The sequence below is a fragment of the Lemur catta genome, chromosome 9 (genome assembly GCF_020740605.2).
Source record: "Lemur catta isolate mLemCat1 chromosome 9, mLemCat1.pri, whole genome shotgun sequence".
Lineage (NCBI taxonomy): Eukaryota > Metazoa > Chordata > Mammalia > Primates > Lemuridae > Lemur > Lemur catta.
Window position 1 is genome coordinate 51,237,390 of NC_059136.1, and position 23,568 is coordinate 51,260,957.

General features: G+C 33.1%; 1 protein-coding gene across 3 annotated transcripts in view; it reads right to left on the minus strand.

Annotated features, from left to right (window-relative positions):
- Positions 1-23,568, minus strand: part of EMC2 (ER membrane protein complex subunit 2) — a 49,626-nt gene that overhangs the window by 19,129 nt on the left and 6,929 nt on the right. For all 3 annotated transcript variants that reach the window (XM_045560429.1, XM_045560428.1, XM_045560430.1), the window contains exons 2-5: positions 17,133-17,246; positions 15,562-15,626; positions 13,528-13,613; positions 10,754-10,811 (exon numbers count right to left, since the gene is read on the minus strand). In XM_045560429.1, coding sequence (XP_045416385.1) covers positions 10,754-10,811; positions 13,528-13,613; positions 15,562-15,626; positions 17,133-17,246 — 323 coding nt within the window. The remainder of the gene's footprint in view (positions 1-10,753; positions 10,812-13,527; positions 13,614-15,561; positions 15,627-17,132; positions 17,247-23,568) is intronic.

Below are 23,568 nucleotides of genomic sequence, written 5' to 3' on the forward strand. Positions count from 1 at the left end.
CTCCAATAAATTAGGGCAAGAACAATACTTATAATAATTGTGGTAATATTTTGGTAATAAAAATGATATTTTAAGAATGTATATCTTTGATTATTTGGGTGATGTCAAAGGCCTAGAACAATGTTTGCCAAACAGTAGGCACACTCAAATATAAAAAGCACCACAAAATGTAAAGTTTACCAACTCTTAAGAATTCAGAAAATAAGCAAAAGTAAAGCTCTGAAAGTAACTCAAATCCTAAAGGCAGAACATTAGACTTGGGAGCCTTGTCCCAACTACTTCCAAAAATATTTATAAACAAGGGATAAATTAACATATAACCAAGAAACTGATTTCTTTGGGGCATATAATATCTGATCCAGCACCATTTGAAACATAATTTATTCTCTTCATTTTTCATGACACTACTTCCACCAGCAATGTGATAGAGCAAAAAGAATCTAGGTTTTGAAATCAAAAAGACAAGAAGTTGAAAACCAACTCTTGTTACTTAATCAGCATTTTTAACCTCTCCAAAGGTCAGTAATACCATCTATCTCCAAGTATCAAGGCAAAGCAATTAACATGTTACCTATCTTCCCTTTTTTTTTTAAACCTTCAGTTCTATGCTTAACATTTATGTGTTAAGCCTTGCCACAAAGCTCTAAGACATCTTTGAATGACTGGCACAGACTCACTTGTTTTATATTTATATCTTGTCCCAATCCTTAAAGGACTTGCAACAGCTGAGATGAGATACTACAGGTGCAGTGAAAACCTGTAGAACATTTTGAATTCAAATGTCACAAATCAGACAAAAAGTCAAAGTATAACTATGAATAGCAATTAACACATCTTTAGTATTAATAAGAAGTGTGATATGAACACTGTAATGGGCATTGTCATGTACAATATAAGTTTCATGAAGAGTGTACTGAAAACAACTAACTTTGTTAAACTCATTTTTTTCAGTTATTTGACAACAGAACATTCCTCTACTGTTGAACACGTACTAAATTTTCTTGGTCAGCAGCATTCTGCAGAAGACAGTTTGTAAAGCACTGCCCTAGAGTGTTTTCAAAGACAATGAGTCTTTGAAAATGACTTTTAAAAGATAATACTTTTGTAAATGATAGGGAAATAAAGGTGTAATCAACTTAAATGTATCAAAAAAAGTAGAATTAGGAGATCCAAAATTTCTGATTTCCATCCTAGATTCTTCTACAAGACTTCCTGAAAGGAAGCTGAAATATTACAAATTAAATAATGTATTACTGTTATTTTGAATGATGTGAATTTGTGGTGGGAGTAATGTCATAATTTTGTAAGAATTATGTAAAACAGAAATTTAGCATTAACTTTGGAATAGCCAATTTTAAAAACTAAGAGTTTTTCCACCTAACTAAAACTTCACTGAGGTATAATAAAAGATTTTAAATACAAGGCTTTCTTAATCAATTTGGGAAGCATGCCCCACTCTATTATATGTAAACATCATGTAAAACCTAAGATATAGCATTTTAGGTCCTAATATTCTAAAGTTTAAAACAAACTTTTAAGTGGTAACCATTCAGTTATGAAAAGCCAATCCTCCTTTAAGCTGCTATATGTGGCAGCTTTAAAAAAAAAGTTACTCAGCAATCACTACTATATGAGCATAGGTATATTATTAAGTCATACACTTTTTACTAAATAACAGCCCGGTCCAGGTTATTTCTTTTAAAGAAAAATAATACCTCATTGGAGCATAAATACCAATCTTTATTGTGATCATTTTAAATTAGTATTAAACAGGGACTTAATTTTCAACCAAAATAAAGTAACAGAGACCAAATTTACTTCTCCTGCTTTAAGGTACAGGACAGCAGGCAATGAAGGACAATGATCCCTGAGAAGTAGGAAACAAACCAGGTAAGCTCTATTTTTATTGCCCTGGCTCACTGCCTTGAGGAAGTTTCAAGGGTGCTGTGCAGGGAGGGGAAAACCAGATTGAGCCCTGAGAACTCCCTGAGCTCAGGAGAAGGAGCTGAGAGTCCAGGAAGATCAAAGAGGCAGAGTACCACAGAAGAATAAAAATACAGAATAAGGACTCTGGAGGTCTGCAGAGGGTTCCCCCTTGAATACTCAGCTTTGTACTGATTAGTGTATGCAGGTGAGGAAACTACTCAAGGCCAGGGAAAGAACCACCAGAAAAGTTTGGGGGACTCAGTGCCCAGCTGTGCCCCTGCTACCAGCCAGAGTGGAAAATGGCAGGATTCACTGGGCATTGGATAGAGTACCCAGAAGGTTCTCACCACAGTAATGGCAAATAATTAGCCTCAAACACTTTTCTGATCAGGCTGGGAAACTTTTGAGGATGATGGTTTTGTTCACTATCTTGATTGTGGTGGTAATGGTTTCATTGGTATATACAAATGTGAAAACTTATCAAATTATACACCTTAAATTTGTGCTGTTTATTCTGTCAATTATATGTCGAAACAGTTTAAAAAAAAACAGCATAGACTAAATGTTAAGTCAAGTCTTGAATATTTATCCACTTTAATTTTGCATTTCTTTCTTGTACTTGTTTTCCTGTAAAATATACCAAAGTTCCAAATTTTTCTAAATATCTTGTTTGGATCAATCTTAGCAAAAGTCAACTTAAGTCTTAAAAAATGAAAACTGTTCTACATTTTATAAGTGATTTTAACATTTGGAGTTAAAATTTCTATTATAAAATGTGAAACTTCAAAAAGTACTCGTTATGATACGGGATAAATTATAAAAGAAAAGCCATTTAAAATCTAAAAGTTTTGTCATCTGCTTCAAAGTATATCTAAATTTTTAAACAAACACAATATATAACATATCACGTAAAATATACAACCAATTATAATAAGAAAGATACTGGTGCAAAAAATTAAGATAAAAACAGAAACACACATCTCAGTTTTTGCACATTCATAAAAAACAGTACTAGACACTGAAGGAAGCGGATGATCAGTAACCACCTACAGAATAAATGAATATGTCACAAATTTTACAGCTGGAAAGAACGTAAGGGGTAGGCAGTGATAATTAAATCTCTTCGTTTTACACAGACAAAAACCAAAGCCTACAGCTCCTGAATCTATATACTTATTTTTTCTGCCATAGTCTCTTACTCTCTGTACACTTAGTATTCAGCTGTCCAATTCCTTACTCATACGTCTAACTGTGAATAAAAGGTCAAGTAGCATGTCCCCCAAAAGCCACACAAAACCCTGGGTTCGAATGATTACCAGGCAACCCAAATAAGGTTCAAAAAAGGATTCTCTTGCCTTTTGGATCTTAACCAGAGCACACAAAAAAGGCTTGTAAAAAAGATAAATTTCCTTCTATCATAGCTTCCCTAGTATAATATTCTATAAAGCAAAAATTATGCTTCGGAGATTTTAAAATATAAAAACAAGTTATTATTAGACTTCACATACTCTTTGACAGTGGCAAGTACAATGTGGTTAAATAACTAAATTTACATAATGAAATTTCTGTAGAGGGGACACTTGGTTGCCCATGTATATTAATTAGCTAGTCCCAATTACATTCATTACCATTGCTTCTTTGTTTCTTCATGGATTTATAGTCTTTAGCTCTGGCATCAAACTGCCTATCCAGAGTTTCTTACTAACTGTATAATCTTGGGCAAGTCACTTAACTTCTCTGTAATCTTGTTTGCCCATAAAATAAAGACAATATCTGACAGGACTGTAGTGATACTTAATAAGATACATACATAAAGTACTTAGCTCAGTGATGGGCCATAGTAAATATTCAATAAACATTACCTGTCATCATCATCACTTCCTCAATTCTATCACTCCTTTCACCCGGTCCTCATATTTATCACAGTCTCTGCTTTGTATTATTAACAGAAAGCTGCAGCTTTATTCTAAGTCAGTTGTAAAGCAGGAAAAAATCTAGATGATCATATAAGCAGTTCTTTGAACATGCTTTACTCAGATGAAAAGTTTTTTTAAAAAAATTCACAAAATCAAAGCACGTTAAATAATTTTATCATCCCTTAATCAATGCTAACTATTGCATTTTTCCCTCTCAAAAGTTTAAAAGATTTTTAGCCTATACCACTTCAAATAATTTCTCAGCTGCCCTAATTGATGTTCTGAATAAGCAATCTGGAGGCATTAAGAAATGCAATAGTTTTGAAAAACCCATGTATGATAGCGAGAACCACTCTACTAAAAGAATAGCATACACCACGAACAATTTACTCCATTATTCAAAAGTAAATCAACTCGTCAACAACACAGATCCTATTCTGTTTTCTTCAATGAACATCAAATAAGACTAAATCCCTAGTCTCAGAGAATTCACATTTTCTAGGTGAAGTATATATAACTACAATATAAATAAACCCAAGAAGGAACACTTGGGTACAGTATCTTTTAAATTTCAGGGGAAGCATAAAGGTTATTGTAATTTTTACTGAAACAATCAAAGGGGAGGTAGCTACAGAGGAGATGGACCCAAGGGAAGACGAGAATTTGCCCAGTTATGCTTCTATAGGATTTTCCCAACCAAAGCTATATACACTAATGCCAAACAATAAACAGGAATTTATATAATTCATTTTAAACTTTTAAGGACCATGAATAAATCTTCATCAAATCGGCTACATGCTTTCTGTAATGTTACATACAATGGGCTAGCTAGCAATTTTTCCTGAAAGACAAGTAGTATCTTAAAAAAAAAAAATAGACTACTTGGGGAAGAGCTACTACATAGAAAAGGATTAAAGGATTAGGGCCTACCAGCAAAATATAATCTAGAATCCCCCCATAACCACTCCAGATTTAGGGACCCAGAAAGAAATGGATAGTTGGTCAGCAAAGGGAAAGCAGAGTTTCAGGTTCTCCTGCCTCCAAGGCTATGCCCACAACCTGAAAATGTGAGCTTTTAAGAACATCTTTACTTTTGGCACACAGGTAATTATATCTAATTCCAAAATAAGACTTCAAATATTTGATATATCATACTAGGCAGAGTTTACAATTCAGGGAAAAACCTGACCTTTCTGAAATATGAAATCAATTAAAATATAATAATGATTGGACTTTTTTTCTGAAAGACATTCATTCAACAAATATTCACTGAAAGCCTATCAAATGCTGGGCACTGTTCTATGCAAAGGACAAAATTGGGGTCAGAATAAAAGGTCACAGTGCGCCTAGTCCAATACTTGTCTTTGATAGCCTAGAGACTACAATTATTATACTTGAGAGCTATTCTTCTTGAACAACATATTTGCATCTAAGTTTTAATTGTTTATTTCTATTAAAAATATACTTTTATTCATCTCCCTATCCTCTACAATTCCACTTGTCTTAGTTTTAGATCCCCATAATCTCTGGCCTAAGAAGAACTTCCAAATTACTTCTCTCTTCTCACCTTCTTCAGACCATATCCCATATCCCTGACAAGTTATCTCTAAAAATATCTGATGGTATTTACCAAATCAAAATTTAACTTTACTCTCCATTCTCAAAGAATAAAAATTAAAATTCTGAAGTATAACTGGTCACAAATGTAGATCCTCTTGTTGCACCTCTAGCTACACTGTACAATGAACCAACTTAGTGGTATAAAGTATCATTTTCCTCAGAGGTCAATCAGTGGAGGGAGAAGGTTAACTAGGCAGAGCACCAGAATTTCATCCTTTCCTCAACCAGAACAGAAATGAAATTTCATTTGAAAAAGACAGGAGACAGTTCAGAAAGAAAAATAAAAATAACTATTTAAGAATATTAAAAGATGTCCAACATTACTAATATGCAAATTTTAACAAGGTAAGATTTTTAGCCAATTATAGTTGCAAAGATTAAAACAAAAAAGATCATAATAAACCATGTGGGAAGATCAGGCAAAGTGGCACTCTCATACACCACAGAAATGGGTATAGATGACTAAAAAGCCTTTTTAGGGGGAAATTTAGTAACATCAATCAAAATTCAAAATGCATGGACTTCCTGACCCGGATATTTCACTTCTAAGGATTCATCCCACAGATGACATCCACTGCAACCCTGTTTCTGAGAGGAAGATATCAGAATCAACCTAAGAGTTCACCAAAGGGGACTCAGTTAAAGAAACTTTTTTATCAAGACAATGGACTATATATCCACTCAATGCAATGCTATGTAGCTACTCAACAGAATAATATAAAGGATGTGCTAACATGGCATGACCTTTAAAATATATTGCTAAGTAGAATATGCCACATTTGCAATTCTAAGCATTTTCCCTGTCAAAAGGAATACACACACACAACGCACACCTATTTGTGCATGAAAGAAATATCTGAGAACACAAACAAATTGTTAACAGTATTTGCCTAAGAGAAGGAGGACTTAAGCTCATGGGTAGGAGGACAGACTTATTTTTTGCCATGTATTAATATTACTTCATTCTGTCTGTAGTTTTTAACATGAGTATATATTACTTTTTCAAAAGAATATTTCACAACTTTTAAAAATAGGTGGGGAGAAGGTATCTCATTTCACTACCACCCCGTCAAAAGAAAAATTTGAAAAGTTCCATTCTAATCATCTTATTCTTTCTTTCCTAAGCAGGCCTTGCACTTTAATAATGCTAAGGCTTACTCATGCCATTCAGTTGGGACATGTCTTTCTTCAGCCTACTGTCTTTGTTTCATTTAAGCCACACTCATCCCTCAAGGCCTACAAGGCTCAAAACTCATGCAGCAAGTCATCAAAGAATCAGAATTTAATAAATCTATTTCAAAGTCCACAATCTGTTCATTACATCATGTTGCCTCCCTAAAAGCAAAGTCAAGATGCTAATTCATCCTGTTCCCAGCACCAAGCACACTGCATGCACTCAACAAATGTTTTCTGAAAGAATGAATGCATGTGAGTAGGAAGGGGAGCCCCTTAAAACTTGAATGAACAATCTCATTTCTATACTAGATATCAAGGAACACAGAGGCTTAAGACAAAAGGGTCACATGATCACTTTTAGACAATGAGGAGAATAATAGTATAAAAGTATAAATTATAACTATGGATGAGGATGAAACTAGACTTTTCTACCTTTGAGATAATACATTAAAGTTGTGAAAAAAGAACAGTGATACCTTCTACACAAACTTAACTGTTACATATAAGGAAAGTCTTCCACTACACTTTATTAGATCTAGGGCTTATGTGGTTTTGTTTTCTCCTTCAATGTCCATCCAACACAGTGCTTTCTAAGGATACAGGAACAGAAACAGCATCTTTATTCTTAGTAATAGCAACACTTTGGCAGCTCATGAGAAGTACCTAATGTTTACAGAAGGAAAGGAGAAACTGAGTGGATATTAGAGAATGTTTGATGAAAGAATAATACATTTAGCAAAGCTGAATTTAGTCACCTTGTTCTAAAATGTTAACGTGGCCACTAAAGGATTTAGTTACAATAGGTTGAGTACCCCTTACCCAAAATACTTAGGAACAAAAGTGTTTCAGATTTTGATTTTTTTCATATTTTGGAATATTTGCATATATGTAATGAGAGATACCATGGGGATGGGATCAAACTCTAAACATGAAATTCATTTATTTCCTATGCCCATAGCCTGAAGGTAATTTTATACTATTTTAAATAAGTTTGTGCATGAAACAGAGTTTTGACTGCAACCCATTATATGTGGTCAAGTGTGGAATTTGCCATTTGTGGTGTCATGTTGGAACTCAAAAAGTTTTAGATTTTGGAGCATTTCAGATTTCAAATTTTCAGATTAGGGATGCTCTCAACCTGTACCACCTCACACATTCTATGGCGGGAACCATCTGGATTTCTTTCTTTTTTTTTTTTTTTGGAGACAGGATCTCACTCTGTCACCCTGGGTAGAGTGCAGTGATGTCATAATAGCTCACTGCAATCTCCAACTCCTGGGCTCAAGCGATCCTCCTGCCTCAGCCTCCCAAGTAGCTGGGACTACAGGCACATGCCACTATGCCTGGCTCATTTTTTCCTATTTTTTTGTAGAGATGGGGTCTCGCTGTTGCACAGGTTGGTCTCGAACTCCTGAGCTCAAGCAATCCTTCCACTTCAGCCTCTCAGAGTACTAGGATTACAGGCATGAGCCTGGCCTCTGGATTTCTCTTTTAGCCAGCCTTAAAAGTCATAAAAAAGCTATAAAATATGGAAGGTAATACTACAAAGACAGAACAATATTTAATTACATATTATCTTACATCCTGAAGTGAAATAACTTATAAAAAATATCCCCAACTTAAACTGAGAAGTAAAATATTTGACTCCTAATTTCAAAACAAAAATGACTTAAATTACTAGCTATTGATTTTTAACCTGGTATGAGAAAAATATATAAAACTCAGAAACTCTTTTCAGAAATTTGATTTCATTTTTTTCAATCTATGGTTAAGTGGAAAACTAGTATCTCTGACTGCAATAAAGCCTTATAATTGAAGTAAGTACATGAGAAAATCTTAAGGGAAAAAATGGTGCTTTTTATAAGAAATTGTTTTATTAAGACAGATGGTAAGCTATTAAGACAGTTAAGATGAGAAAATTATTTCAATTAATAAAATGTGGTATATGTATACCATACAGTACTACTCAGCCATAAAAAACAATAGTGAACTAATACCTCTTATATTAATCTGAATGGAACTGGAGACCATTATTCTAAATGAAGTATCACAAGAATGGAAAAACAAACACCACACGTACTCACCATTAAATTGGAATTAATCAATCAACACTTATGTGTATACAGGAAATAACATTCATTGGAAATCAAGCAGGTAGGAGGCGGAAAGAGGGGACAGGTAAATTCACACCTATCAAGTACAATGCATACTATCTGGGTGATGGCACACTTATAGCTTTGACTGATATGGTACAAAAGCAGTTCACGTACCCAAAATGTTTGTACCCCCATAATATTCTGAAATAAAATTTAAAAACAAATTCAATGTGCTGAGAACGTGCCTCCAAGTCAATGAATGTTTGCATATCAAAAAAAAAAAGAAAATTATTTCAAAACTTTCCAATTTTAACTTTCTCTTTATTGATAGTATCTAGATAGACTAATGGAAACTATTTCTTATTTTTGTTTTTCATTACAGGGGGTTTGCAGCTGTCAAAACTTTTCCCTGAACCTTCTGCATTCTGAGAATCCTCAAAAAATAATGAAACCTTTCCATACAAATATCTGCCCAAGAAAAGCCCCCAAAACCCTAGGAAGTTTCCAGAAAAAAATGTCCCTGAGGTGGGATAATACTAACAGTAAGAATCTATCATTTAAGCAACATACCAACTACTACAATACATAACTACAAAATATCAAAAGAAATAAGCAGAGATGGGGATTTATGACCAATGCCTGGGATCAGTGTGCTCTAGAAACTACATATTTCAATATTAAATAATTTCCTGAGCTAGTAGAATTTATTTAAAATTAATCAATTTACTGTTGTTCAATTATTAAGCATTTTATATCTTAAAATCCAGGGTTATACCTTATCATTTTTTAAAATCTATATTTAGGCCGGGTGCGGTGGCTCACGCCTGTAATCCTAGCACTCTGGGAGGCCAAGGCGGGCGGATTGTTTGAGCTCAGGAGTTCGAGACCAGTCTGAGCAAGAGCGAGATCCCGTCTCTACTAAAAATAGAAAAGAAATTATACGGACAGCTAAAAACATATATATATAGAAAAAATTAGCCGGGCATGATGGTACATGCCTGTAGTCCCAGCTACTCCGGAGGCTGAGGCAGGAGGATTGCTCGAGCCCAGGAGTCTGAGGTTGCTGTAAGCTAAGCTGACGCCACGGCACTCACTCTAGCCCGGGCAACAGAGTGAGCCTCTGTCTCAAAAAAAAAAAAAAAAAATCTATATTTAAAGAATTATTTGCCAAGTAAGAGAAAACCTTCATGTATGTGTACTGTGTTTCTATAACAATTTTTCCTTTTATAAAAGGAAAAAAAATGATTTCTAGTTAAAAATTTTAAAAATATTTATTTTCTTTTAGCAGGCATCTGTATGCCTAGAAATAATTATATAAAACATTAAAATGCTATATTATCTAAAGTCTCTATATAACGTTTTATTTAGTAAAAGGAAGTCTGAGGAAGCTATTATGCCTATATAATAAACTAAAATTTTCTCAACATTTGAAAAACTACTACTATATAGGTATCTTTAGAACAAATATATTGTCCAATAAACTGTATTTGTTCAAACTCAGAATAAATTAAAGGTGTGTGTATATACACACACACACACACACACACACACAAAGGTGTCTGTATACATGAGCACATATTCTTCTTATTCATGTATCAGGAGAAAAAAAGCAAAAACAAAATAAAATACCTTCATTAATTCCTAAGCAATTATCAAGTTGATTTCTTTCATTTTTCATTAAGACAACTAAAATTAACTACACAAACTAGACAAGTTAGTATTTCATAAATTTTAAAATATTACAACACACTGAGCTCTCCTAGGCTTTCATGTAAGCATACAGTCTACCTTTCCAAATTTTAACTAGCTTCTTTTCTAGTAAGATATTTTCTAAAAGTGAATTTTATTGGATAGTCATAAATCTATTTAAAATAAAATGTGACCCATCATGAACTATTTAAAATAAAAAATAAAACCTGGTTCCTCATGTATCTTTCCATTATTTCCTCTATGAATTATTAATAATTTCATCTTTTAAATTAAACTCTAGATCATATTCCAGACAATCTGCAAACTTACAGTGTTAGTTGGATCTTCTTGTAAAATTCGATCATATAGCTGTATAGCATCATCATATCTATTTTCAAAAAAAAAAAAAGAAAAGAAACATCAGGAATCATTACCTTAAAAATATAATGATAAATAGTCAATACAGAGAAAGATTAAAGACTAAAATGGCAGGGCTTTATATGCATTTATAATTGCTATCTAAATCTTCTCATCTTCATTTAACAGTAAAAGTTTACTATAGTCTTACTTTTTTAAGGAAAACAAGTTATGCATAAAGTACTTAGAGAAAAACTATTTCAAAAATATGCTGATTCAATTTGGCCAAAATATGAAGTAAAAACTAGCCACACAGGTTGAAGAGACAGAACAAGCATCAGAACCAGACTCAGATATGGCAGAAATGTTGGCATTAACAGACTGGGAATTTAAACAACTATTTGTATGTTTATGGCTCTAATGGAAAAAGTGAACAAGAAAAATGGGTAATGTAAACAGAGATGGAAACTCAAAAAAAGAATCAAAAGAAAATGCTAGAAATCAAAAACAATGTAACAGAAATGAAGAATGCCTTTGATGGCTTATCGATAAACTAGACATGACCCAAAAAGAACCACTGAGCTTGAAGAAATATCAACAAAATCTTAAAAACCTGAAATGCAAAGAGAAAAGACAGTAAAATAAGAGAACAACAAAAAAAAATGTAGCATATGTGTAATGGGAATAACAGAAGGAAAAGAAAGAGAGAAAGGGACATAAGAAAGGTTTTAAATAATAAGGGCTGAGAAGTTTCCAAATTTATGATGTAAAACTACAGATCCAGGAAGCTCTAAGAACATCAAGAAGGATAAATACCAAAAAAATCTACACCTACACATATCACATTCAAACTCTAGAAAATCCAAGACAGAAAATCTTGAAAGAAGACAGAAAAAAAAACACCTTATTGATGTAGGCTCGAGGATAAGAATTATATCAGACTTCTCTTCAGAAACTACGCAAGTAAGAAAAGAGCATAATGAACTATTTAAAGTGTTCTAAGAGAAACCACCACCCTGGAATTCTGTACCCTAAGAAATTGTCCATATCAAAAGTGAGCGAGAAATATGAACTCCCTGACAAACAAAAAATTAAAAAAAATTGCTGACAGTAGACCTGCAAGAAATGCTAAAAGCTGCTCTTCGGAGAAAAAGAAAATTATACTAGTCAGAAACTTTGATCTATATAAAGAAAGGAAGAGTAGTAGAAAATGAATAAATGAAGGTAAAATAGAATCTTTTATTTTTCTTATTCTTAATTGATCAGATAACAGTTTGTTCAAAACAGTAATAGCAACAGCATATTCAGGGATTATAGTTTATGGGTAAGTGAAATGAATAAAGGCAATGTTATAAATGACAAAAGGGAGGAATTGAAAAATATTCTTTTGTAAGGTATTTGCACTACCTGTGAAGCAGTATAGTGTTATTTGAAAGTGGAGTTGGATTAGTTATAAATGTATATTGCAAAGTGAAGGACAACCATTAAAAAAATTTAAAAAGAAGTATAAAGTATAACTGATACACTGAGAGAGAAAAAATGAAATCCTATAAAATGCTCAATTAAACCAGGGAAGGAAGAAAAGAGAAACAACAAAAGATAGAAAAAAGAAAGAACACGAGCAAGCAAAAGAAAATTGTTATGAATATAGTAGATATTAAACCAATTATATCAATAATCACTTTAAATGTGAATGGTCTAAATACAACAATTAAAAGACAAAGACTATCAAAGTGGATTAAAAATCATGACCCAATTAAATGTCTACATAAAACTCACTCTCAATATAAAAATACAACAGATTAAAAATAAAGGGATGGAGAAAGATATGCTATAATACTAATCAAAAAACTGTGGTAGCTTTATTAATTTCAGACAAAGCAGACTTCAAAGCAAGGAAAATTACCAGGGATAAATAATTTTATAAAGGGGTCATTTTCAAGAAAACATAACAATCCTTAATACATATAAGATTAACAGGATCAAAATATATGAGGTAAAAACTAATAGAACTGCAAGGAGAAATAGGTGAATTCACTATTAGAGACTTCCACACTCCTTTATCAGTCATTGACAGACATAATAGGCAGATAATCAGTAAAGACATAGTTGGACTGGACAGCACAATCAACCATGTAGAAGTACTGAAAATAAAATTTTAAAAGCAATGGCAAACAGAAAAATGGTCTGAAAGCACTCTCACAAATCAAAAAGAAAAATAATTAACTTAAAATGGTCCTAGCTTCTAGAAAAATATAGCGAATATCATTGAGATGTCGTAGTGGGAAAAGAAGTCTCATACAAAAATCAAAAACCAGAAAAGAAAAATTGATAAACTGAACTTCATCAAAATTAAAAACTTCTATGTTTCCAAAGGTACCATTTAAAAAATAAATACCCAAGGCAGAGAATAAGGGAAAATATTCACAGCACATATATCTGACAAAGCTCTTTTACCCAGAATATATAAAGAACTACAAATCAACATCAAAAAAGGGTAAAACAACCCTATTTTAAAAATGGGCAAGGATAAAAAAGATACTTAAAAAAGAAGTTATTTAAATATTCAATCAACCATGAAAAGGTTTTCAACCTCATTAGTCATCAAGAAATACAAATTAAAGCCATGGGATCCTAGTTCACATGCTAGAATGCTTAGAATCAAAAATGACTAACACCACCAAGATTAACAGGCTTCATGTTTGTCATTTTTAAATTGCATCACACTGTTCACAAGATTTGTTTACCTTTCCATGGCTTCAAATCTCATGCCCGTTAATCGTTTGACTCTGTGACTGCCAGGAAACTGTCTTCTTAACTCTTGAAGACAAAACTGAAAAAATAATTGGTAAAAAGATTTGAAAAGTGGTAATTATATTATATCCACTAAATGGACTATAAAGAATGACCTATAAAGTCTTCAATGTATCTTTTTGAATAATTTCATTAGTGCCATCTAATAACATGAAGTGAAATTAATCAGTAATGAATAATGGGGTAAAAGAAGAAATATGAAATTACAGTGAAGGCAACAATCAGTTCTTAGAAACTGACCATGCTCTTAACCAGGAAAACGCACAGACTGTGAGATCCACTAATAACTCTTCAAATACTACTGTCATATTATTTCTCCTTAAAACTGTCTCCATAATGTGTCAGGCCCCTACTTAAATGCCAAAATCAGCTTCCTGGCTTTTTCTTCCTAATTAGAATATAAGCATTCTACCGTGATTTTTGGTATTCATCTCAAGTCCCTTGTAAATAATATTGCCCTGTTAAAATCATATATTAATCAGTCATTCTTTTAATCCACATATCCTGACTCAGAGTCAGAAAATACAAGCACCAAATCTATGGAGTACCAATTTCTTTGGACAGGTATCCATAATTCACACATCAGCTCGACTAAATAAGCAGTTATTTATTATCTATATTCTCAGTAACATATGAGGGATTATAAGAGTACTGGAAGTGCTAGAAATGTCAAAGATTATGCAAATGATCCATTCAAGCATTCTAAAGCATGAGTAACCAAAAAGATGCCTTTAATTAGTGATGAAACTATTAATTATTAATAAAATAAATTTTAATATATGAAAATATAGCTTCAAAGTCTATGGCTGAAAATTTGCCACACTACGAAAAATATTCAAGTTAGTCAAAAGCAAAGGTATGTTCATTTATTTCTTTGACATCATACAAAATCATATTAGTTGGTCAATCATTACTTGTTCAATCAAGCTAACTGTATAAAAAATCTGAACCGTTAAAAAAAACACTGCTGCAAAAAAAAAGTTATTGTCTAATTTGATCTACTGCTTTATCTATTAATATTATCTAATTTGACTACCTACTTTATCAAATGGCATTTGGCAACTTCAGAAAGAAAAATCAGAATTTCTCTCAAGATATAAAGCCACCTCTGTGGATATTTAAAAGACTATGTCTCATAGGTTCTGAAGGTAACCCAACAAAGGTTTTGTGGAATGTTTTTACCCCTAGTACCTCTACTGGAATTATGTGTATAGCCAACCCAAGGTGATTACCTTGAAAAGAACAATACTAATTCAGATGTGAATATTCTCCTGGCATTTCTATTTTTTGTTTTTGTGTTTTCTTTTGGTTTAAATGAGCAGGCAGCATAGAGTAGCACTTAAGAATTCAGGATAGGAACAACAGAACAGAAGCCTCTGCCTCCTGATTCATTAAATAATATAATGATAACATCAAACACAAATCAAATCAAGAAATAATTGTGAAGACTAAATAAAAGCAGGATGTAAAGCATAGTGCCTTGCACATGGGAGTCCAAAAATATAGCTATCATTGTAATTTTATTTTAAAAGTAGTATTAGTATTTAAAGTCATGTTCCTTACATGTCAGGATTTTCTAATAATTTTAACATATAACAGTACTTAACACAATATACTATGAAAGTCATTCAACAATCCCAAAAATAAAATTGTTTTAAACTCTTATCTTTTTTATTTTAAACTCTGTAATATAGCATAAATCACTTATTAAGTAGAAAAACTTCAACTAATTTAGTCTCCTCAGTAAAAGTGGGATACTAAATAATACTTTTCAAGGTTATTAAAAAGACTTAAGAAGATATTATATCCCAAAAGTATCTAGTTAGTACTACTCACTACTAAGAATAACATTCAAAGCCAGCTTTGGAAAGCAATCAATATAGGGCATACACTAAGTCTTAACTGTTGTATATAATTCACAAAGCAAATTAAATATAACATGAAATATAATTACTTTAAATACCTACCAATGCCAAGTCATCCCGACCATAGTCTAGGGCTGCAATCATCACCTGTTCATATATGATCCAAACTAAATACACAAAAAGGGAGAAAAAACTGAATTTAATATAAAAATTTCCCAAACAGAAATTAAATTAATAAATTCTTCCTAGTTTCTGACATTTCAGAGAATATTACTTATAACTGAAAATTGAGTTTATTATATTTCTGGAATTAAGAAAAGGAATCATCCTTACATGCTTTCAGTAATGTAAAATATTTTAATCTCTTATAAGGTAAAAATCTCCAATTAGTAGGTCTTTAAATATGAAATGTCTGATTTTACACTATCTCAAACAACAGGCAGTACAATTAATCAAAGTATGTGTCTAAATCATAGACACAGTTTTGCCACCTTTACAGTAGCTTGCTTACGCCAGCAGCAAAGAAGCCTAGAAAGCCAGTGGCAAGGAAATCACGAAAGGCATTTTCACACCTTGTTGAGAATTGAATACTTTTCCTTGCAAGAAGTGCTCCAAAGCCTGGAAGAAGTGATAGTCAGTGGTAGTCAGCAAGATGTTTTGCACTATCTTTCAGCATTTCATCTTTATCCAACCATTGTGCCGAACACTTGCAATTATCAAAAAGATCCATTTTTCATCACACATAACAATACAGTGTAGAAATGGTTCGCCTTTATGTTGTGACAGTAAAGAAAGGCAAGCTCCAAGACAATTTCTCTTCTGATGCTCATTTAATTCATGTGGTACCCATCTATCCAGGTTCTTTACCTTGCCGATTTGTTTCAAGTAGTCTGATTTTGTTGAAATAGTAATGTCAAATCTTGCTGCCAATTCACACATAGGTTGAGATGGATTCACTTCCACTACAACTTTTCAGTTCATCATTATCCACCTTGGTCTCAGGTCGCCCACATGGCTCATTTTCAAGATTAAAATCAGCAGAACGGAACTCCTCAAACCATCAAGGTACTGTGTGTTCATTAGCCACATCCTTCCCAAACACTTTGTTGATATTTTGAGCTGCCTGCACTGCACTAGTTCCACGATGGAACTCATATTCAAAAATAACATGAATTTTTGACTTATCCATGGTTTCACAAAAATTGCTCTAAAAAAAATTGAAAGAGAATCACAAGCCAAAATATGTGTTTTAAAGAATGAGGATGTACCTTCACAATTAAAAAAAAACCAAACAAACAAGAAGTGTCAAAGTGAAATGTCAGAGATACTGACTGTCAAACTTACTACTTGAGGAAATCAGACCTTCCATACTAAATAACCTAATATTTAATATCTTTACTGTTCTAAAAGATTCTTTATGAAATACATTTTGGCCAGATATTTGCCAGCCCTGTGAGCTTTAAAACAAAAATCCCTATATATTTTATAACTACCAAGTAATTAGAAATCCTCAAAATAAAGTATTGTTAAACTTGTTAGGATAAAAAGCCACAGAGAAGATTCATACAATCAGTAGAAAAAACATAACTGAAAAGACAGTTTTTAAAAAAACCAAAGAACCATAAATGAGACATGTGCTGAGCCTGAATGTAATAAATTAACTAACCACTTACTATCATCTCCAAGCTTAGAAGCATATTCATTAATTAATTCTTCTCCAACTTCCACAATTTGCTCACTATTTCGTGAGTTTTCTTCTCTCCATTTTCTCATTTTATCTCGCATTTCTGAAAAAATAATTAATGAAATAAGCATGTTATTTATGTATATATACACACACAAATAACTGATAGATGTCAAAAAATTGACAGGACAAAATCAACTTTTTAGGTAAAGAAAATAAACTCACATTAATGTAGAAGTCTATGATATCTCAAAGTTAATAAGGTAGAAAATCAACAGAACAGGAGCAATAAACCCTTTACTGCGGTCCCCAACCCCAAGGCCATGGCCTGGTACTGGTCCAGTGGCTTGTTAGGAAATGGGCTGCACAGCAGGAAGTGAGTGGTCAGTGAGCAAGGGAACCTTCATCTGTATTTCCATCGGTTCCCCATCACTCGCATCACCACCTAAGCTCTGTCTCCCCCACGCACCCCATCCTCATCTGTGGAAAAATTGTCTTCCATGAAACCAAGTCCCTGGTGCCAAAAAGGTTGGGTACCACTGCTTTAGAAGACCGAAACAGCATTACAACCGATATTACAACTATCTTTAAAAGTAATGAATGGCATGGGTCTGGTAAAAAGATCTTCTGTCTCTTTAAGTAACTATGGATGTTAAATTCTGAGGGACCACAGACTACTTTCAGAGTTTAATAAAAGCTAAGGATTATTTTCCCCAAAAAATGCATAAAATTATATAGTCACGTGTCAATTAACAACAGGGATATGTTCTGACTAATGCTCCGTTAGGTGATTTTGTCACTGTGTGGACATCACAGTGTGTACTTACACAAACCTAGGTGGTATAGCCTACTACTCACCTAGGCTGTATAGTATACCCTATCGCTCCAGGCTACAAACTTGTACAGTATGTTAATGTACTCAATACTGTAGGCAATTATAACACAATGGTATTTGCATATCTATACAAGTCTAAACACAGAAAAGATAAAGTATTATTATAACTGTCACATATGCAGTCCATCATTGACCAAAAACATCATTTCTATATACAGTATAACTTGTTTTAGTCTAGTGTTATCCTGTGTCCTTAAGAACCAGGGGTCATATGGAAGAAAGGAGATGCAGATAAAAAAGAAAAGGAATTCGAATAAATCTTCTGTAACCTTGAATTTGAAGTATCAATATGAACTCCTCAAGTATTTTGTCTTTAAATATATACACACACATTTCCTAGCTATGGCAAATCCACTAATACTGAGCATGCATGACACCAAGACTGTGATCTTGAAATACCATTTCTCACTAAAAGAAATGTGGACTTCTTAGAGAAACAGCTGAGTTCAGGTAAGTGGCAAGGAATGTATGCTGATGTTGGAACATCCTGTTATACCAACAGCAAAGACGACTGCAAGAAGTCAGATCAAAAAGACTCAGGAACCAACCTGAAGAGCTTCTACTGATCAGAGAAGTGACAATTTTAATTTGAATAATGGTATTACTGCAATCACTGAAAACCCATCAAATATATTTAGATCTATGAGTTCATAATGATATATATATAAAGAAAATTAGTCACCTTCAGAGGACATGAAGGAACCAATTTTGAAAATGGGCAAAAAGCATTTATCCTGGTTTTCCCACATGTACCAACATGTAACCAAATAATAATGGACTCTTTATATTAGGAGTCCAACTAACAAACGAACAAGAATAGGTAAAATTAGAATTTTACCATTTTGCAAACTCAATAGATTAAAACAGGCAGCAGGCATCAATAGCTGCTAACAAAGCTGCTATAAAAGAGACAGCCAGATACTATGTGCCTCCTATAATCCTGACAGAAAGATTAAATGAAGACTGATACAGTCTCTGAACCCAGCTGCCAATTTTCCAGAAATACAGAGGACAGAGCAACATACTGAATTGCATTATGAATATGTAAACGGGACAATCCCGACAGTGGTAAACTCTACAGGTCAAATAGCCCAAGTTCTTCAACAGATAAATTTTGAGAAATAGAAAGAAATGGAATGGGAATCTAAAAGATGTCTCAAACATTTTAAAAACTGCAGACTAAAGTATAGCTAGTGTCTAGGGATACAGATTTGGATAATCTACTTTAAAACGCAAAGAGGTGATTACTAGAAAAGTTGGAATAATGTTTACTGATGGAAAAAGAGAGGTAGTTATGATTGGAGTGGCGTACCTAGAGGGAACTTTTAGGAGGCATGGCAAAGTCCTATTTCTGGACCTGGGTGATGGTTTCAGAAGTGTGTTCACTTTGTAATAAATAATTAGTTATAAATTTGTTTTGTGTGGTTTTCTCTTTCCATTTTCTTTTACAATAAAAAGATGTTTAAAAAAAGAAAGAAAGGGAGGAAAATCATTTAAAATACAGATAGAAGAAAATCTTTGTCTTTTACCAAATAAAACATTGGGAGGTTCAAAAATATTTATTAATATGTTAAGTAGCAATGTATTTTCCTTAACATCTGACACAGAAGTTTAATAACCAAACAGTTTTAAAATACAGAGCTTATATTTGCCAGAAATGATCTCAAATCTATCATAAAATTGTTACTGTGTAATATTTTGAATTCTGAATGTTCACAAAAACCAGCATGGGAATATACTTCATCTGACATGCTAAAAACACATTGTTCTTGACATGAAAATCCCAAGAAACAAAGTTGTTACACTGCAAAAACATCAGTACATACAAATGCTTCCAGACAATAGCAGCTTAAAAACACAAAAAACCCCAACCAACTCCAGCCTTTATCCCATTAATTAACTCATCAAATTTTATAGCTTGCATAAAGTTTTAACCACTAAAAGAAATAATCATAAAAGAATATAGTAACACTGTTACTCATTTTAATTAGTGATATAAGACCAACGCTGGAAAAAAAATTCTATTCATTTAGACAGCAAACAGAAAAAAAAAGTACTATTTTATTCAAATCCAATCATAAATATCTGACTAAAATAATACTCTCTAAAAACTGAGGTTGGCTAAACAGGATTGAGAAAATGTAGGTCTATAAAGCTGTTGGGTTGACTGCATAAACCCTGGTGGCTTTATGTAATCCCAATTTTTATCCATAGTTCAGCAAATAAATTTTTACAAAGAATATACATATTATCTTTAAAGACTCAGCTTTGGTTCTCAGACTCATTCAAACCACATCCCCTATACCATAGCACACTTACTCTACCTGAAGTCCACATTCTCTTTCAATCTGGCAGATTATTAAGCAGAAGAAGGGCCTTGAATATGAAACCGTTAAGTGTTTTTGCAGATCTGTTCTACGATACCGCACCACCTGCCTATATCCTGACACCCAAATCAGGAAATGGTAGTCCAAATTGTTGTAGTTCAAATTATCAAGAATTACCATTTAATCTACTACATAAATTCTTAACTTGCTTTGGAATGGGATTTTTCAGATATATCCTTTAAAAAGCAGTAGAATCCCTGCCCATAAACTAAAGATACAAATCAAAAGGGAGAAACTGGTTTGCATCTCCTTTTTTGTCAAATACCTCATTCATCACCAGTCTTGGGTTTTCCATCAGTCTCCTCTTACTTATTTATAGTCAAGGTATATTATTGGAAAATCTGATTTTGAAAACATTCCCCTTTTATCTATTGATATATCCCTATGACTTTCACTCAATCATTCAAAAATATATCAATACGTTATTTCAATAACATATGCTAAAAATATAAAAATGAAAAAGAACCATTTTTCTGAGAGGTTCATGAACTAACAGAAAAATTATAAACAACTGCAAAATCATGTGATAAAATCTATGCTAACAATATGTTCAAAACACTAAAACAACAAAGAGAAAGATTAATTCTACCTGGCAGAAAAGAGTGTTAAAGACGACATTTGCAATATAGGAATTAAGCCCTAAGGATGAAAGGGTATTAGAAAAAGTTTAGGGCAAAGGAGCACAGGCAATGGTGGAAGGATGAAGTATCTAATGTCCTTAGGAATTGGGAAATTGCCCAAATTAGGAGGAGAGGGAAAAGGAATGCAAATCCGTCCACTGCACGATGGATCAAAGGTTAATTCTTCATTGACTGTTACTCAAAAAAGGATGAAAAAAACATTTCTCTGTCAAAGACTACTCCCAGGGACCCCAAATAAAAACATGAAGGATTCCCGCCAAGAGGAGGGAAAATCAGAAAAGGAAAGCACTTTATCTAAAGATGAAATAGGGGAAGTAAAGAGCTCTTTCACCCAAATATTCCCCTATTTATCCATGCTTCAAATTTTAAGAGCAAATCAAATTGAGTATAATATGTACTTCAAGATATTTTAAGGTATAAAAGTAAAAATATTATCTATATATTCTTATACCTCTAAAGGTATTTTCAAGTATTACCCACACTTCAATATTTCCTCAAAACTCTTTTCATTACCCAAAGATTTTTCCACTGTTTCAAAATTTCCATGCTTAATATTTTTATTTTCTTTCTTCAGTTTTCTCTTCTACCCTTGTAGAGGTAATAGCATATAGTAGTTAAGAATGGAGATGCCAAATTCAAACCACTTAAGGTCAAATTGAAGCTCTGCCAGTTTCTGGCAGTGTGGTATCAGCTGAGTTAATCACTTTGCCCTGTAATGTTTTTATCTAAAAAATGGAGATGAAAATAATAATACCAATATCATTGTTGTGGTAAGCATTATGAGTCAATATATGTGTTTAGAACAGAACCTGGCACAACATGTACTCAAAAAATTTTAGCCATTATTAATACTTTACCCTCTATTTCCTTTCTGGAGCACTGTGAATTCTCTTTTGGTCTCAAACCAAGAGGTTGTGAAGCTTCTCCCCAGTAGTACACCCTATAAAAGCAAATGCCATTTACCTTTTTCTAATCCCACTATCTGCGGCCTTGCTCTTCGCATTGCATTCAGAGAAGACTTAAAGCAGGGGTCAGTAAGCTACAGCCCCAGGACCAAATTCTGTAGCTACTTGTTTTGTAAGTGAAGTTTTATCAGAACACATCCACCTCTGTATGTTTAGGTAATGTCTACAGCTATTTTTGTACTACAATGGCAGAGGAATACTTAAGACAAACCATATAGCACAAAAAGCCAAAATATTTACTATCTGGTCCTTTACAGGAAAAAAAAAATGCCAACCCTGACTTACAGCATAACATGGCAGGAAGGGCATAGGATCTCAAGCTAAAAGACCAAAGTTTAAATACCAACTCTGCCACACTAATCAGCATGGTGATCTTGGACATGTCCACTTAACATTTCTAACCTCAACTATAAGTTATAGTTGTCCTTCGGTATCAGCAGAGGATTGGTTCCAGGACCCCTTTGGATAGCAAAGTCCAAGGATGCTCAAGTCTCTTATACAAAATGGTACAGTATCTGCATATAACTTACACACATCCTTCTCATACTTTAAATAAATCATCACTAAATTACCTGTAATACCTAATACAATGTTATTGCTATGCAAAAGTTGTTACACTATATTGTTTATTCCCATTTTTATTGTTGTATTATTTTACATATACATATATTTAAATATTTTCCATCCACAATTGGTTGTACCTTTGGATGCAGAACCCATGAATATAGACTGCTAACTATATCACAAGCTTGTCTTATAGGTCTCTTATGAAAATCATATAAAGCAAAATCTGGACCCCTCAGATGCTGCCTGTATAGTACAATAGTTTGCGGCTTTTTGCTTGTTTTTAAGCTGATTTTGATTACTATTAGGTAGGACATGCACTCACCAGTTCTTTATAGGCAGTACTACTATCTTCCACCCAACATCACACATTTCTTCATCTGCTTGGCCCCTGAATTTAGGACTTCTAATATTAGATGATTTATGTAAAGCACTTCATAAAATGTAAAGTGCTACAAAAATTTTAATTACTTTTATTTTAAGGAAAATAACATAACTTTCAGTCTCTAGAAAGAAATACAGCTCTTTCCTCATTCTTTCCTCAAAGGTGGCTTAACACTTTTCATTTTACCCTAACTCATCCCACAAAAGGCATGCTCCTCAAAGCCAACATCATTTTATTATCGACTGCTTAAGTAAGCTGCTTATTGCTTGCTTGTACATTTTATTAACTACTGTGAAAGTCCCCTGGGATGAGCTAAAGGTCAATGGTTAAGAAAATGGCTATGATTACTCTATTTATTTTTTCCATGAGGACTAGGTACCATTATACTGAGTTGGCTTCTGAAAGATGGAAAAACATGCCTGCTACCTTCTCTGACTCCTTTAGTACAAAACTCCTTCCTCCAATCCTATATTTTCTCCACTTCACTTTATTATATATCCTGAAATACCATTTACATGAACAGCATACTTCTTTAAAAGGTCAATACCTTTGGGATAATAAATTTTACATTATTCATAGTTCCACATA